General features: G+C 36.3%; 6 protein-coding genes across 8 annotated transcripts in view; 4 read left to right on the top strand and 2 right to left on the bottom strand.

Moving 5' to 3' along the window:
- LOC104713297 (protein FAR1-RELATED SEQUENCE 4-like) overlaps positions 1 to 1,888 on the bottom strand; it is a 7,408-nt gene extending 5,520 nt beyond the window's left edge. The window contains exon 1 of one of the 2 annotated variants that reach the window (XM_010430385.2): positions 142 to 1,888. In XM_010430385.2, coding sequence (XP_010428687.1) covers positions 142 to 1,725 — 1,584 coding nt within the window. In that variant the 5' untranslated portion in view covers positions 1,726 to 1,888. The remainder of the gene's footprint in view (positions 1 to 141) is intronic. The other variant, XM_010430384.2, reaches the window with a different exon arrangement.
- On the top strand, positions 2,519 to 5,528 carry LOC104713295 (cyclin-B2-4). Its single transcript, XM_010430383.2, has 12 exons — positions 2,519 to 2,791; positions 2,919 to 2,998; positions 3,108 to 3,234; positions 3,341 to 3,403; positions 3,483 to 3,534; positions 3,620 to 3,751; positions 3,846 to 3,989; positions 4,070 to 4,159; positions 4,247 to 4,468; positions 4,560 to 4,658; positions 4,745 to 4,923; positions 5,021 to 5,528. The coding sequence occupies exons 2-12, from the start codon at positions 2,938 to 2,940 to the stop codon at positions 5,154 to 5,156; spliced, it is 1,305 nt and encodes a 434-aa protein (XP_010428685.1). The 5' UTR covers positions 2,519 to 2,791; positions 2,919 to 2,937; the 3' UTR covers positions 5,157 to 5,528.
- On the bottom strand, positions 5,963 to 7,505 carry LOC104713294 (small nuclear ribonucleoprotein SmD3a). The gene is made up of 5 exons (XM_010430382.2): positions 7,240 to 7,505; positions 6,743 to 6,795; positions 6,570 to 6,630; positions 6,420 to 6,476; positions 5,963 to 6,309 (listed from the first exon to the last, which is right to left on the bottom strand). Exons 1-5 carry the CDS (start codon positions 7,396 to 7,398, stop codon positions 6,265 to 6,267), a joined length of 375 nt encoding a protein of 124 aa, XP_010428684.1. The 5' UTR covers positions 7,399 to 7,505; the 3' UTR covers positions 5,963 to 6,264.
- Positions 8,774 to 10,909, top strand: LOC104713293 (probable acyl-activating enzyme 21). The gene is made up of 4 exons (XM_010430381.2): positions 8,774 to 9,010; positions 9,083 to 9,799; positions 10,059 to 10,414; positions 10,493 to 10,909. Exons 1-4 carry the CDS (start codon positions 8,813 to 8,815, stop codon positions 10,839 to 10,841), a joined length of 1,620 nt encoding a protein of 539 aa, XP_010428683.1. The 5' UTR covers positions 8,774 to 8,812; the 3' UTR covers positions 10,842 to 10,909.
- LOC104713292 (pentatricopeptide repeat-containing protein At1g76280-like) lies at positions 11,122 to 16,146 on the top strand. Of its 2 annotated transcripts, XM_010430379.2 has the most exons (14): positions 11,122 to 11,351; positions 11,441 to 11,507; positions 11,612 to 11,681; positions 11,792 to 11,985; positions 12,179 to 12,286; positions 12,381 to 12,563; positions 12,853 to 13,359; positions 13,691 to 13,786; positions 13,889 to 14,062; positions 14,443 to 14,670; positions 14,808 to 14,951; positions 15,048 to 15,236; positions 15,349 to 15,468; positions 15,548 to 16,146. In XM_010430379.2, exons 1-14 carry the CDS (start codon positions 11,338 to 11,340, stop codon positions 15,938 to 15,940), a joined length of 2,487 nt encoding a protein of 828 aa, XP_010428681.1. In that variant the 5' UTR covers positions 11,122 to 11,337; the 3' UTR covers positions 15,941 to 16,146. The 2 variants fall into 2 exon arrangements, with proteins under 2 accessions (XP_010428681.1, XP_010428682.1); XM_010430380.1 differs by lacking the exons at positions 11,122 to 11,351; positions 11,441 to 11,507; positions 11,612 to 11,681 and having other exon boundaries at positions 11,900 to 11,985; positions 12,163 to 12,286.
- Positions 16,059 to 17,474, top strand: part of LOC104715855 (uncharacterized protein At1g04910-like) — a 5,150-nt gene continuing 3,734 nt past the window's right edge. Inside the window, exon 1 of the mRNA XM_010433229.1 lies at positions 16,059 to 16,070. Coding sequence (XP_010431531.1) covers positions 16,059 to 16,070 — 12 coding nt within the window. The remainder of the gene's footprint in view (positions 16,071 to 17,474) is intronic.

Here is a 17,474-nt window from a genome sequence, read left to right as displayed (position 1 = left end):
GGCTCGGCGGCAAAGATCATTGAAACGACGGATATTAGTCTGCACAAGTTCAAGGTTTCCGCTGATCTGATGTCTGTTTCTAGCTGCATTAGTCCACCTTTGCAGCACATAGTTGATCGGAATGGTGAAAACACCTGACATTTGGAGGACAACAATTGCATGTCTACAGAGATATCCCTTGTACTCAAAGGAACGGCAAGAGCAGTAAATATGTGACTTAAATTCATCCCAATCCACAAAATATTTCTGATCGTCATCAAAGTCCTTAACACTGTAAGTTGTTCCTTCCTCACTCTCCTTCGTAAGGTGGCAAGCAGCAGCACCCAAAACCTCAAGCTGGAATTTCCTGAATATCTCATGCGTATACACAAGTAACATTTGCTTCTCAAAAGGTGATGGAGATTTCAACTCAGGTGCTTCATGCCAAGCATCAAAATCAGCTTTAGCTTCCTCTTCATACCTATCTTCTAGCATTACTCCATATCCTTCCAAAAACTCCTTAAGAGAAGTTTCAATATGAACATACCTATCAAACAAAGAGTTCACACTTTCTGAACGATAACGAGTTGATAACCCCGCAAATGTCACTCCCCTCATAAAGGTAGGTGCCCAAAACTTACGCTCATCATACAAAGACCGCATCCACTGAACATCCCTAAGATGAAACTTGTCAATCAATTTCAGCCACCTCCTATCAAATTCCTCCTCAGACCATGACTTGTATATACATTTGAACAACTTTTTCATGAAAGTGTCCTGCCACATGCTCCAATAATCCAGATTCCTAGGAAGCTGTTCCAGTACATGCCACAAGCAATAGCAATGACGAGTTTCCATCAAGACCGCAGCGACAGCTGCTTTTATAGCATTGTTCTGATCAGTAAGCATTACTTTAGGCTTTTGACCACCCATTGCAACTAACCAAGATTGCATCAACCATACATAACTGTAAACTGTATCATCAGCAACCAATCCACAACCAAGCAACACAGGCTGAACATGATGATTGACTCCAATAAAAAGAACTAATGGCACTTTATATTTACTAACGAAATAAGTAGTATCAAAAGAAACCACATCACTGAAACTTTTGTAATCTTCAATCCCTTTAGCATCAACCCAAAACACATTTCTAAGCAAATGATCTTCACTGAAATCAACAGCGAAAAAGAATTTGGGATTCTCTTCCTGCATACGCATAAGAAACTCAAGCAAGATCTGAGCATCACCACCACCACCACCACCATCGTCGGCGAGAACAAGTCTCCTTCCTTTATCATGGTTGTTCCTAATATAACCATCAATGAAATCAAGATCGTTATAAGCACTGAGGTGTTTACAATCAGCCAAGGGACTGTTCTTCTTCCTCCTTCCATCGTTTAATTTCACAGGCTCATTGTTGTTTCTATGGCTTCTGAAGAAATGAGCTTGTTCTGGTAAAAGGTCGTGGTTGTGCTCTTTGACGAAACTGTAAACGTACCATTTCCCATCTGGTCTTCGCTTGACGTGCATACTCGCTTTGCATCCGATTTTAGGGGAAGGTCTAGGGTTAATCGCGTCGTCGGATTGTTGTTTGCTTCCGTAGCGTATGCAGGAGAATTTGGCATCGATGAACTCCTTTGAAGCTCTTGATCTACGACTGCTCAATTTCGCAGTTCCGAAACCAACGGATTTGGCGTAGTCTTTGTAATACAGATACGCATCTTCGTGTGTCTCGAACTCCATTTTTGAGAAGAAGAAGCTCAAAAAAAATCTACACCAGAAAAATTCGATACAGATTGGTGACTATAACACACAGAGCGGATTGAGTAGTATATAGATTACGAATCACAGAACTGATTCATCTTCACCAAACATGTTTTTAGCAAGATCCGAAATTAAAAAAAAAAAAAAAAAAAAACATTCAGGAGAAGTTGGAAGAGAAGAGAGACTTGAAATTGGGCCGTATTGGGCTTCATATTCAGAATATTGGGTCGTAATGGGCAATTCAGTTTGACTTCTTTTTCAGTTCTTTAAGACAATGTATTGACTAATTTAAGCTATTGAAAAAAAATTTCTTTTAGAGAAAAAAGGGAAAAGAAAAAGGAATAAAGGAGAAGAGTCGTCAAATTAAAGTTTTAAAGATTTAAATCATCTATTAGCTTGAGTAAGAAAATCATGATTGGGTAAAAAATAAATAAATAGTACTAATGTATTAAGTTTTGTTTTTTTTTTTCTTTTGGGAAAGAAAAATCGATTTTTTGTTTTTCTGGCAATATATAGAAAGAAATAGGTAGGAGGCGGTTGGTGGACGGCGACATTGAAATAAATCATGGACCAGTGAACAGTGAACTTGGTGGTGGTGGTAGTAATAAGTAATAAGGAAGAAAATAAGCAAAAAAATTTGAAAAAAGGACCGACCGACGCACATGGTAAACAAATATAGCCGTTGGGTTGCTATTTCCTTTTTCCATTAGGTTTCTCTTCCCTTCTGAGGTTGCCCATCCAACGGTTCAGATTAACTAGCCGTTGATTTTATAACCCAAAAAAGAAAAAAAAATACACAAAGAATATTTTTGGTGTGTTGCAAAGACATATATCCGCTCTTCACGTCTTCAAAATCTTTTTGATTGATTACTCTCTTTTTTTTTTTGTTCTTCTTCTTTGCTTTTTTTTTTTTCAATTTGGTTTCCGTTGTGATAGAGAGAGAGGAAAAAGATAAGAGAGGGACGACGAGTCTTGTTCAATAGTGCTATGGGATTTTGCTTCTGACAGAGAGATAGAGACAAAGAGACAGAGAGCGTTAATAAAGGTTAGATCTTTACTGTTAATTTTCATCTGGGTTTTATGAGATTTTTAAGTCTTGTTCTTGATCGAGTCCAATTCTGCATCCAAGACCCAGTTTTTGATATTAACACACATGTTTCTGTGATTCGCAGATACGGAAGAAGAATAATAATGGGTGGATCAGATGAGAACGAGATACACGGAGTTATTGGACCGATGAATCAACAACAAGGTAAGAATCCAGAATCAGAAAAACAAGAATCACCCTTTTAATTAAAAATCAGATCTTTTGTTTCATTGTAGTACTAAAACAAAAAAAGGATTGATTTTGCCAATTTTAGGGGGTTTACGTGGAGGAAAGGTGATTACGGGGAATGGGCAGACAAGAAGAGCATTGAGTAATATAAACAAGAACATCATCGGTGCTCCTGTTTATCCTTGTGCTGTCAACAAGAGACCCTTCACTGAGTAATCCATCTTCTTCTTTTTCAACTTCTTCTTTATATGATCCGTTTATGAAAAAGTTGTTTTCACTTATCTAAAAAGTAAAAAGAACCAATTTTTTTCATCGCAGGAAAAATGTGATATGTAACAAGAAGATTCCACCTGTTCCAGTGCATCATCGACCAGTTACTAGGTCAGTGATCTCATTTGAATTTATTTTTTGCTTCAGTATGCGTTTGTTTAGGAGTTCTAATTCATAATTTAATTTTCAGGAAGTTTGCTGCAGCTCAGTTAGCTGAGAACAATTCCCAAATCCACAAGGAGGTAACATTTGACACTATTTTAATTTGGTTCTTGAAAGTAATGACATACATAGTTTTAGATCTAATCTCAAGTGGGTTTTTTTTAGGAAACCAAGAAATCAGACTTGATATCCAACGAAGCATTAGATAAAATCATAACAGATGTGGAAGAAGGAGACTTTAATGAGCCTATGTTTGTTCAACACACTGAAGCCATGCTTGAAGAGATTGACAGAATGGTATATAACAATAATAACATGTTTGTTGTTTTAAGTCCTGTTTTGTTTGATTACTCGGATGATTAATACATATTGTTCTTTTTTGTTTCTGCAGGAAGGGATTGAGATGGAAGATTCAAATGATATTGATATTGATGAAGAAGAGTCTGTGATGGATATAGACAGCTGTGACAAGAACAATCCTCTAGCTGTTGTCGAATACATCGATGACATATATTGTTTCTACAAGAAAAATGAGGTAACTTTTGGTGGTTCTGTTTCAGTAGTAATATGATCAACATCTGGTTTCAAGATTGTAACCATTCAATTGTTTTGCAGTGTCGTAGCTGTGTCCCGCCTAATTACATGGAGAATCAACATGACCTTAACGAGAGGATGAGAGGAATCCTTATTGATTGGTTGATTGAGGTAGAAACACACACACACAAAACATAAAAGTTTCTCTGATTTTGTTTGTTGTCTCATTGTAAAGCTTACTGTGAACTTATGTTGCAGGTACATTACAAGTTTGAGCTGATGGAGGAGACGCTTTACCTCACTATCAATCTCATCGACAGATTTCTTGCGGTTCATCACATCGCCAGGAAAAAGCTTCAGCTTGTGGGTGTTACAGCTATGTTGCTTGCTTGCAAATACGAAGAAGTGTCAGTTCCGGTTGTAGATGATCTTATCCTCATCTCTGACAAGGCTTACACTAGGACAGAGATTCTTGATATGGTATAAAACCTTTCACCAGTTCTTGTCCTGATCATAACCATGGATGTTATGCTTTATATGTAGATGATAAAATCATTATTGTGTTGTGCAGGAGAAGTTAATGGCGAATACCTTGCAATTCAATTTCTGTCTGCCAACTCCATATGTGTTCATGAGGAGGTTTCTCAAAGCTGCTCAATCTGACAAAAAGGTTTGTGTTACTTCAAATCTTCTCTCCTCTTTATGTTATATAAAGAATCAAAACATTACATCATAAGGTGTGAAAATGTTTTTCAGGTTGAGCTTTTATCATTCTTCATCATCGAGCTTTGCCTAGTGGAGTACGAGATGCTTCAGTACACTCCCTCTCAGTTAGCAGCCTCGGCTATCTACACAGCTCAGTCCACACTTAAAGGATTCGAGGATTGGAGCAAAACCTGTGAGTTCCACACTGGCTACACTGAAGAAACGCTTCTGTAAGAACACCAAATTTTAGAATCTTTTCACTAATATATCACTCACTCATTCATATGCCTTTCTGAGTTTCTAAAGTTTTGATGTTCAATCTCACAGGGAATGCTCGAGAAAGATGGTTGGTTTTCAACACAAGGCAGGGACAGGGAAGTTAACAGGTGTTCATAGGAAATACAACACATCCAAATTCGGTTATGCTGCAAGAACTGAACCAGCTGGCTTTCTGCTGCTCTAAACCAACGGTTTGGGGGATCACACGGAATCGATAATGGCTTGAAGAGAAGAGAGAGCAACATAAGTTGCATAAGTGGGAAATTTCTTTGACTTGTTTGTTTCGAAGTTTCGTTTGTAGATGGTTTAATCTTTTCAACTCTCGTTGCTGAGAGAATAATAGGAAACCTTAGGGTTCTTGACTGCAACTCTTCTTTCCAAATTCCATGTCACCAATTTGCTTTCTACTTTGTATCATATAGTTGATATCCTCTACCGGCATCGGTTTAGAGCAATGGTTTTTTCTTGTGCATGGAAAAATCTGTTAGAATGACGTTGACTTCTATCACTAGTGTCCATTGACTTTGACTTGGCATAACGTAATGTATGTTTCCTTCTCTTGTTGTTTATAAGACGTATATGAACTATATGAAATTGTGTCTTTGCTTATCAATAATGTTACTAATGTTGCTTATATCTTCATCCCCTGAGAATTCGTTCGGCTCAGCTCTCCCAATTGGTGAGTCAACTTGTGTCGTTGTCTTTTTAAAAACTTTTTTTTTGGTTGAAATAAGAACTAATACGCGTACAACTAAAAATGGTGCAGGGGAGAAGTATTAGTGAAGAAAACAGAGGCAGCAAGAAGAGTTGGAGTGACGGATGAAAAACATGTTGGATATGTAGTAGACAGAAGTCGCGGTTGCAGCAGCAATTTAACACAAACTATGTCGAATGTTTTATTTCCTACAACTCCTCTCTTCTCCGTTTGATCCCTACTATATCTTTATCCGATAAATAAAAGAATTGATAAATTAGTAAAAAAACGACCGCTACTAGAAAAGCATCATTTTCTGATTTCCACGACTAAAAAAAACGAACCATTACGGAAATTCGCATCGTTATATCTTCTACATAAGATGTGGCAATTCTCTTAAAACACCATCTGATGAAAAACATGTCAATGTTTCAAACATCTTAGTAACTCAAAACACAGAAGTAGTCCCTCTTCCCTGTCTTCTTGTTAGAGATTTTACTTACTGTGTACTTTAAAATGCATAAGTGACAAGTTTGAAGATGGTGGATACTGCAGATATTGTCTTAAAGAGTCGAGAAGCTACATTTCGAGGGTTTAACTATCTCACCGCTCCCCTTCCTCCTCTTGTTCCACGCCCAGTACCCTGATGACATAACCAACAATTCAATTAGTTGCTTTGAATTTTCCAAAAACATTGTCTTCTTGAGCTGTAAATCAGAAACAGAAAGGACTCAAGTGAGGAAAAAAACTTACTCTGCCTCGCATAGCACCACCTCTACCTCTGCCTACACCTATTGAAGAGCCCTTTCCCTGCATAGATCAAGTAAGTAAGATGTTATTAGTTTTCAATGTTTATAAAGTATAGATGGGTTTGACAATCTCCATCACATTCAAGAAGTATACCTTGCCCTTAGTATCCTTGAACATTGGAGCATTCTTTAGCATGTCTGGTATGATTATAAACCTGTCAAATTTTTAAAACAAAAAAAAGGCCACTTAATCAGTCAGCTAAGTTGTAAAAGAATGCTTCAACAAAGTAAACAAGTAAATGTCAAAAAGAGTTTAGTATATAGCACCTCACTAAGCTGCCTCGAAGGAAAACATGCTCAAGCTGTGATACCTTACCATCCTGTTCCACAGAATCATACAGAGCTCAAACGTTAGTTTGGTTAACAATTATGAACAAAAATAAATAAATTTCTATATTTGCAGTAGTAGTAACACTTCAAGATTGATTATATAGTCTTGTAATTTATAAATCAGAATCTCCTACAGATTCCTTCTAAGAAATTTTACAAGCTCTACTAGATCCATATCAATGGTGGAACTGTAAATAAGACAAGAGGTCACAATCTTTAGCCAACATGGTCATGTATCACTAATATAGGGATTTAATCGGCAATAATTTCACCAGGAGTCTCAATTTCAACACGAAACCTAAGCCGCTAAATTTTAGAGTAAATGTTTTCTTCAATTCTAGGGATTTCAAAGCACCTAAATCGGCAATGGACAAGAAACGTAAACCTAGGGTTCAACGAGAATGAAATATACAAAGCAAAAAAAAAAACATTACCTTGGCGGTATAGGTGATGTTCTCGAGCTGACAGTTCCAGTTATCCTCGCACTCGATCATGCTTCCTCTGTACAGCTCACCGCTCTTCAACTCAACCGTCACGGTATGACCAGACGACTCGTGAAGAAGCTTCACTGGAATCCCTAAACTCCGGCTCATCTTCGCGTGTTTCAAACAAGTTTCGATTTCACAAACCCTAATTGAACCCTTCCCTTTTCCTCTTTTTTGCAGCCTACTAGAACGAACAAAAAGTGCATCTGTTACTTCAAAACAATTGGCTTTGTTAAAACTTAAAAACCTTCTCCTGGGCTTATACTTATATATTAAGTTTGGGCCGGCCCATTAATTTCCTTCTTATAATTTACTTTGGTTTAATATACATGTTTTATTTTATTCTTTTATATTAACAATTTTATAATTAAAATTTTTTTTTGTTACATATGTCAAATCTATTTAGAATTTTTTTACATGTATCGAAATCTTGTCAATTAGTTGATACATGTCACGATCATACTGACTATATTCTATGAAATATCTATCTTATATAACATGGTTTTATACTTTAAATGTATAAAAAGTAAAGTAGAAGATTTGTATTTCATTTTTTGTATTACACATTTCATAATATACCTTTCAAAATCTCATCATATTGGATTGACACATGACACAATTAAGTTAATTACTAACTTTACACATCCTATGTTATTCAATCATAAATTTTAAAAAGTCTCCTAAAATCTATTGTTATTGAACTATAATTTATTAAAATCTACTGTTATTCAAAATAGTTTGTGGATTTGGATTTTAATGATTTTAATTTAGTGATTCTAGAGGATTTGAGAGAATTTATTTAGTTTAAAATACAGAAATCCAAATCTCATGGTTTTTGTTAGGATTTGAAAGAATTTTACAATATCAATTTCCCTGAAATCATCAAAATCAATTAAAATCTCATGAAAACTCAAATGACTTGAAATATTTAGATTGAATAAATCCCCTAAATACATTATTAATAAATAATAACTGTGATTCGTTTTTTTATATAAAATTAATGGTATACTAAACTATTTTCTTTTTTATTTATCTTTAAAAAGTGTAATCTTTTTATTTTTAGGATTTATAATTTATTGTATAATTTTTTTAATGATATGTTTTATATAGTTTTTTATATATATATAATCATTTAACTTTACTGTTTGTAATTTAGTGCATAATTTCATATATATATATATATATATATTTGGCTGTAGAAATATAATAGATTGACTTAACACATGTCATGATAAAGCTTTATATAATAAGATTAGTACAAGATTTGTAAAATACTAAAATCTTTAAACTTTAATTTATCATAACCACCTCAGATTCTCTAAGTGGATAAGTTACCAAGCTACTAACAAGATGTGGCAAGTTACCAAGCTCCTTATGTAATAAATACTGATAGATTTTCTGTTACTGGATACTAAAAAGTTATTGGAGTGTTGCACACAATAGTTTGCCTATATATATACAATAATCTAATCCACAGTTTTATATGGTCTTAGTAGCTCAGTAACAATAGTGAAAATTTAAGATGGAAGGAACAATGAAGTGCTCAGCCAATTATGTCCCGCTTTCTCCGATCAGTTATCTCGAGAGAGCAGCCGTCGTCTTCGGTACCAGAACCTCCGTGATATATGGTGATATTCAGTACACGTGGAACCAAACACGTGACCGTTGCGTCCGCCTTGCCTCAGCTCTCTCCGACCTTGGTCTCTCCCGCCACGACGTTGTAAGTGATTGTTTAACAACTTTTCTATCTTAGTCAGACGTTTTTTAAATGATGTTTTAATATTTCTATCAGGTGGCTGCTTTGGCGCCAAATATTCCTGCGTTGATTGAGCTGTATTTTGGAGCTCCGATGAGTGGATCAGTACTTTGTGTGTTGAACACGCATTTCGATTCTAAGATGCTTGCGATGGCGCTGGAGAAAACGAAGCCAAAAGTCTTCTTCGTTGACTCTGAGTTCCTCTCTGTCGCTGAGGAGTCTCTCACTCTCCTTTCAAACATTGAAGAACAGCCTCTCATCATCACAATCACAGAACATCCAACAGAGAAATCAAAACACGTACAATACGAGGACTTTCTCTCTTCCGGAAACCCTAGTTTCAAACCCATACGACCACTTGACGAATGTGATCCTATAGCGCTCAATTTCACATCTGGAACCACATCGACGCCCAAATGTGTCGTCTATAGTCACCGCGGCGCGTATCTGAATGCAATGGCTGTTGGTGTTACCAATGAGATGAAACCAATGCCGGTATATCTCTGGACAGTTCCGATGTACCATTGTAGTGGGTGGAGCTCTGTTTGGACAGTTGCAGCTTATGGAGGAGTCAACGTTTGTCTCAGAGAAGTCAACGACAAAGTTATATTTGATAGTGTAGTGAAGCATAAGGTAACTGACTTTGGTGGCTCGCCTGCGGTTCTCAACATGATTGCCAATGCAAAAGACTCGGTCAAGAAGTCGTTCCCATGGACCGTACAAGTTATGAGTGGAGGATCTTCACCTCCTGAGGTATAACTAATCACAAAGTTTTAAATTACATGTTCGATTAAATTTTGCTACATGTTTGTTCAATCTGACTTATTCAGTTTTAACTTCCGTATCTTTAGGTTATATCTAGTGCCTTGCGTAGTTGCTTTATATGTTAGCTTTGTTAGTATGCATTGGTTACAACATTTGGTTTAATAAGTAAAATCCGAGCATATAAAATCCTTATGTAAATAATATATTACATAGAATCATAGTATAATATATTAATTTATATGGATAGGTTATTTTGAGACTCAAGAAGCTAGGATTCAAAGTGATGATGGCTTTCGGATGCACGGAGTTGTATGGACTAGGAACAGCTTGTTTCTGGAAGCCAGAGTGGGAGACTCTACCTGAAGAAGAGAGTATAAGGCTTAAGGCAAGAGATGGTCTCAACCATTTCGCCAAGGAAGCTGTCGATGTGTTGGACCCAACCACCATGGAACCGGTTCCACACGATGGAAAGACCATTGGGGAGATTGTTCTCCGGGGAAATACCGTCATGAGTGGTTACTACAAGAACAAAGAAGCCACTGAAGCGGCTTTTCGAGGTGGATGGTTCTGGAGTCGTGACATGGCTGTTATAGATCCTGATGGGTAAGTAAATAAAACATACATATATTATTTCGATTAATTATTTTTACTAATAATGATTTGATGTTTTCCGCATTCAAGATACATACATTGGAAAGATAGGTCACAAGATGTTATAACATGCGAAGGAGAAAGTATGGGGTCAAAGGAGATCGAAGGGCTTCTTTATAGTCACCCAGCGGTTTATGAAGCAGCGATAGTTGGTCAACCGGATGAAACTTTAGGAGAATCGACGTGTGCTTTCGTGAAACTCAAAGAAGGAGTTGAAGCAAAAGAGGAGGAAATCATTGAGTTCTGTAAGAGAAAGATTGGGAAAACAAACAAGAAGTTGGTTCCAAAGACAATAGTTTTCAAAGATGTTCCTAGGACTCCGACTGGGAAGATTCGGAAGAATGTTCTGAGAGTCATGACCAAGAATATGAAAAAATGATTTATCGATGCAACTAAATAAAATTTTTATAAAACTTTATCATTTAATAAAACCTAGTTTATATGTTCTATTTCTATAATGTAATTTGGACATGTATAACTATGAGATTTGTTTTTTTATTTATGGATGTTTTGTTGCCCTGGCTCCTTGATGAAGCTAATTAAGCTAAACCAGTCTAAATCAAATTAAACCGGAGAGAAATCAGAAATGCATAAATGGGCCAATTGTTAAGAAGGCCCACTAATTGTTTTTCAGATTGATAAACCTGAAATGTTTTTTATTCGTTTGCTTCTCTTCTCTCTTACATGTTCGCATCTCTTTGTGCAGATTGCTAGAACCCAGATACATAATTGAAACGGAGTTCCGATTAATCAAAGTCGGAAATTTTTAAAATGTTCGCTTAGAGATTTTAGTTTTTGTGAAGTGAAGTTTTCTCCTTTTTTCGTAAATTTCTGAAAAAAATCTCGAGGGACCTCAGAAATCGAGTCTGAAAGCCATGTACAGAGCTCTGTAAGTGAATTGGGTTATTTTCTTGTGTTGCCTACTAGTTTCAAGAAATGCTCACTGTCACTGACTTGCTTCCTGTTTGTGCTATGAAGGTGGCTTTCTCCATTGCGATTTATTCTGAGCTCCTCGGCGTCAAAGTTAACGCCTTACGTATCTCGGGTTCGTTTTTATGTTCCATTCCTTGTGTAGCTTTGAGATTTGTTAACGATCAGTGTTAAATTTGAAACATTTTGCAATTTGATTTAATGGGTATCTTATTGTAGGGACCGGGACGAAGTGGAATTGATAATGGGGCTGGTTGTTCTTGTTCTCGTAGTGTCACGACATTGATAGGTATGTCTGATTTAGCCTGTTTGTTCTCACAATCTATTGATCTTACTTGGATTATTGTTAAAGACGAGATTTTGTGACTTGAGGAGTGCATTGATTCCTTCCATATGCAGGTAATGAATTCATTCGATGCCAAGATGAGTCAACTAGGAAGATCTTACAAGTGCAGATTGTTAGTGCCCTTCGATCAGGAGAGAGGCCTGGAGCGTCAGCTCTGCTTTTAGAGTTAATACATGGGAATTATTCACTTGGTGCTGATGATTTTCATGTTATTCTTAATTATTGTGCTCGATCACCGGATCCTGTGGTAAGTTGATATATCTTTAGGCTTGTCTTTTGGTGGATGATTAAACTTTGTTTGCATCTGTTTTTAGATATGTTGCATAGTTTCAGAGTTATCTATCACTGAAGTTTTGGTGTGGATGTATATCTGTAATTAGTTACTCGTAGTACACTACTCTGGCTGTCTCTAACCTCAAGGCAGTAATTTGTTCCTGTAGTTTGTCATGGAGACTTACAATGTAATGTGTAAGAAGGAAATTAGTCTGGATAGCAGATCTTTGCTGTTTATAGTACAATCCCTTTGTAATGGGGGACACTTGGATAAGGTATACAAACATTCCGATTAAATATCTTGTATGTCCTTACATAGTATAGTAACTTACGTTTTATCTATTGATTTCTCTGCCCATATTTGTTCAGGCATCAGAGTTTATTCACTCTGTCGGAGAAGATGATGGTATCTTTCCTGTTCTGCCCACCTATAACTATTTTCTTGGCGCCTGTGCAAAAACAAGAAGTGGATATCACGCTAGTAAATGTTTGGAATTGATGGATCAACGGAGGGTTGGGAAGAATGAAATAACATATGCAGCACTTCTCAAGGTTAGTTAAAGAACATATCTCATTTCAGGGCTTTTATCTTTCTTTTTTCAAGAGCTGTTCATATGTCAACTTTTAATTTTGGAGAATAGGAGATATGGACAAAAATTATCCTTTCGTGATTCACATAGAGGTCTTAAGGACTTAAGCTTTGCTGTTTAATCCCCATTTCTGTTTTAGCTTTGCTGTCTCTTAAGGACTTTATACTGTTCCTTGACTTAGAGGTTTCAATTGCATTGATCTGCATAGTTGATTTTAGTTTTCTTTGTTATCTGATTAATATTATTTTCAGCTTGCAGTTTTTCAGCGCAATCTATCAGCTGTCAATGATATCTGGAGACACTATATCGACAACTATAGTCTCAATATACTCCCTCTCAGAAAATTCATATGGTCCTATACGAGGATGGGGGATTTGAAATCAGCATATGAATTATTGCAGTACATGGTGGATCTAGCTTTAAGAGGAGAGCTCTTTGTTCAATCCAACCGAGGAAAATTGCATTCCTCGAGACTGGATATTCCTGTACCATCAAATGGTGAAACCGGATCAGAGAAAGTTGCTTTTGGAGTAAATGATCACATGGTTTCGCCAAGGTTGGATGCTCATGGAAATAGCATTGTGGAGTGCAATTCGTCTGGTGGACAGAGTAATGAAACTGAGTCTTCTACGATGGCTGTGCCGAAAGGCCAAAACGAAACACCTGCAACTAGGATCCTCAGGTGGTCGTTCAATGATGTGATTCATGCGTGTGGACAATCTAAAAACTCTGAGCTAGCAAAGCAGCTAATGTTGCAGGTATCTCCTACCCCTTTCCCATTCATCCATTCCACGTCCTTATTCACTCACTATGCACTGCGTGCGATACTGTAGAGTTATGAGAAACCCCTCTTTGAAAGAGAGTTGAATTAACGACTCTGAATGGGAAATTTGATATTTTGTCTATGACCTTGGTTGAAATTTCAAAGCTTTCATGATAATTGATACCAGCTTTCTATCGTCCTTGTTGAGCTGTAGAATTCTATTAAATAGCTGGACGCTTCCCTTTTCTTTTCTAACTGGTTCCTGTCGTGCTTTGTGATATTTGATGAAAATTCATTTCTGACTTTCTTCTTATCTACACTAACAGATGCAAAATCTTGGATTGCTACCATCAAGCCACACATATGATGGTTTTATTAGAGCTGTTGCATTTCCAGGAGGATACGAATATGGCATGTCACTGGTAAGATTTTATGCCATCTGTTTCATAATCTCTTTCTTTCTGTAATTTAGCTTCTTTTTTTTTTTATAATGATTTCTCTTTATATTCTGTATCTCGACGCAGTTGAAAGTTATGCAGCAGCAGAATCTGAAACCATATGATTCAACTCTTGCTACGGTTTCAGCCTACTGCAGTAAAGCCTTTCAAGTTGATTTAGCTGAACATTTACTGGATCAAATATCTGAATGCTCGTACGCATATCCTTTTAATAACCTTCTTGCTGCATATGACTCCTTGGTTAGTTATTCTGATTCTACATATTGAAAGTTACACTGAATACCTCTTTTACCTTTCGCTGTTGTGTTCTCTATTTAACCCGAATCCTCAAGTACACAAGTTTGATCCTAGATGCAATAAAATTTCAAAAGACCATAGTTGTGACTATGTTGCCACTCTAATCATAGGGGACGCTTGGAACAAACGGGTTCATGTTCTGTTCTATTAATTCTTACTCTAAATATTTGTCCAAAATTGATCTGCACTCTAAGTGGTTGTCATGTTTCATAGGTCTTGAAATTATGTGGCAATATTTAGTACATAACCCCTGAACCTAAACAACTTTGTTCTGCTAATTTTCGTGTCACTGTGAGATTCAATTCCTACCTATTGCTTTGTAGGATCAACCAGAACGTGCTGTCCAGGTTTTGGCTAGAATGAAACAGCTAAAACTGCGTCCAGATATGAGAACCTATGAACTGCTCTTTTCATTATTTGGTAATGTGAATGCACCATATGAAGAGGGCAACATTTTGTCCCAAGTAGACTGCTGTAAAAGGATTAACGCTATAGAAATGGACATGCTGAGAAACGGTTTTCAGCACAGTCCTATCTCAAGGCGGAATGTGGTTAGTTTCTGCTCATATAGCTAGTTCTTAATCTGTTTGAAGAAGATGAAACAGATGTGACATAATTCAGTTTAAAAACAATAGTATCAATCAGCACAATGTACTTATTGTTTACCCTTTCCTTTTTCTTTCTCCAGCTGAGAGCCCTCGGAGCTGAAGGAATGGTGAATGAGATGATCCGGCACCTGCAAAAAGCTGAGAACCTGAGTGTTTACAGCAATACGTATCTAGGAACGCCTACATACAACATAGTGCTTCATTCACTTCTCGAGGCAAACGAAGTAAGTATTCATCATGTGATAGTTTTATAGAAGTTTTCATTGACCAGTATACATATAGCAATATTGATTGATCGCTAATTCTTAAATTACATGCAGACTGATTTGGTGATCAACATATTCAAACGGATGATATCATGTGGCTGTCCTGCAAACGCTGCTACCTACAATATAATGATTGATTGTTGCAGCATTATTCAATCTTATAAATCAGCTTGTGCTCTAGTTTCCATGATGATCCGTGACGGGTTTTCTCCAAAAGCTGTTACGTTTACTGCTCTGATGAAGGTAATAACAGAGTATCTGGTTACCATTTTAAATGTTTGCTGCCAAATCAAGAGAGTATCTTATTCCTGTTCATTTCTTTTCCAACTAACGAAAGCTGTGAAATTCCTCTTAGATCTTGTTGAATGATGGGAATTTCGAGGAGGCACTGAATCTCTTGGATCAAGCTGCATTGGAAGATATACATCTTGATGTCTTATCATACAACACCTTTTTGCGTAAAGCATTTGAGAAGGTAAAATATTTGTTGACAAAATGCTAAAAGTAATGAAAACAAACAAACTGCTTTAGTAAGCACATAACTCTGTCTGCAGGGAATGATTGATGTGATTGAGTACATAGTGGAGCAAATGCACCGAGAGAAAGTGAATCCAGATCCGACGACATGCCATTATGTTTTCACGTGCTATGTGGAACAAGGGTATCATACAACAGCGGTAGAAGCTTTGAATGTTCTGAGCTTAAGGATGCTCAGCGAAGAAGACAAAGAGAGTCTTCAGGAGAAGAAACAAGAGCTCGAGGAAAATTTCATCATGAGCGAAGATCCTGAAGCCGAAACAAAGATAATCGAGCTGTTCAGAGACTCTGAGGAGCATCTTGCTGCAGCACTTCTGAATCTAAGATGGTGCGCGCTGCTCGAGTCCCAAATTATATGGTCAGAAAACCAAAGCCCTTGGGCCAAAGAACTCTCCAAAAAGTATGGTTAATAGGTATAGAATGTGAACTGTTTAGTGTTCTGAAAAAAGAGCGGTTTTGGTTTCTTCCTCTTGGCTGTTGATTCTCTGCCACCACTTCGCGAAAGCTGCTTCGTTTTGGTTTTGTATCATGTACAAACTGGTGAGTCTAATTGATGGCATTCAACCGTTTTGGAGGTCACCAATCAACCAAACGAACGGCTCGTTTTGGTGGTTCATTAAGACGGTTAGAAGCTTAAGCGGCTACGAACCACCGCCTATGAAACAAGGCCAATTGCGAACCATCATCAAATGAGAATGAGTTTTAGTCTTTCAACAAATAAATATTAATTTTATATTTAATTTTGAACAATTTCTCTTAACGTAGTATTTTTTTTTTAATAAGAAATAGCCAAAGAAATTCTAATTGCACATGAAACTTGGTTATCTGAAGTTGTACTTGTGTTTTCTAACCAAGTTATAAATTTAAAAAGGGTGCAACGCATATGAATAAGACATGATCTTGAAACTTGATTCACTTAAAACAAGAAAAAGAATAATTACTGTGAAAACACATAAAGGACAGATGCAAACGACAGAAACAAACGTAATAATGTTTACAGCTTGCTCCTGTTTTTCTTATCTTTTCTTTTATTTGTATTTTACTCATCCAAATACAAAATGTTTTCCATAGACAGAGGACCAATCCTTATAGTTAGATGATTTCACACCATAGAATACCATCCAATATTGTACTACAACAATGCAAACAAAAAGAAGATATTTTTCTAAGTAAAAAAAAGAAAAGCAAAAGTAGAAAGGTGAAGATATTTTCTTCTCTTTAGCCAAAATGGACTAGAATAGTGTAGAAAGGTAATATGAAGATTCACTCAATGGCAAACAAATCGTAGATATAAAATGCCAATTAGTAATATGTGTACTCATTTATACAACTCACTCCTATATTTTAACTTAATTACTGAGGACAACTCTCATTCTTCTTTTGTCAACTATTGGAGACATTTGTTTGTTTGTTTTTGCCGACTTGGGGACATCTGTCTGTGAAGTGAGTATACATATATGTGTGTCATATATAAAAGACTCCATTGATTCATAGTTTCATATACATTCCTGATAATAATGTTTTTCTCATTGGAGATAAACAACTAAAGTTATGCAAAAATATGATTTTGACAAAAGCTTAACTAATGCTGCTGCCGACTGCCGTCTTAAGATCACTTGAGAGTTTGATACAAAAAAAATTATTTTAACACCTTATATTAATTTAATAATGTACAATATAAAGTTAGGTAATAAATAAAGTTTATTCAGTAGTCAATAGTCATCAAAATTTACAGCTTTTATAAAACACTAAACTAGTATAGCTCTCTGTCTATAAAAGTGCTGAAGAAACAAAAGGAACTCGATTTCTCTCTTTCTCTGATTCATATGTTTGTTTGAAGAAAAAAGAGTTGTTGTCGCTCGTGATCGAAACAATGCTCTTCTGTGATCTTTTTGTCAAATACAGTATCATTCTAAAAACATGTTTTGATTTCTAAAAATCCAT

This window comes from Camelina sativa, chromosome 9 (genome assembly GCF_000633955.1).
Source record: "Camelina sativa cultivar DH55 chromosome 9, Cs, whole genome shotgun sequence".
NCBI classification, from domain to species: domain Eukaryota; kingdom Viridiplantae; phylum Streptophyta; class Magnoliopsida; order Brassicales; family Brassicaceae; genus Camelina; species Camelina sativa.
The sequence above is the reverse complement of the archived record's forward strand: the minus strand, read 5'-3'. Positions and strand labels throughout refer to the sequence as shown.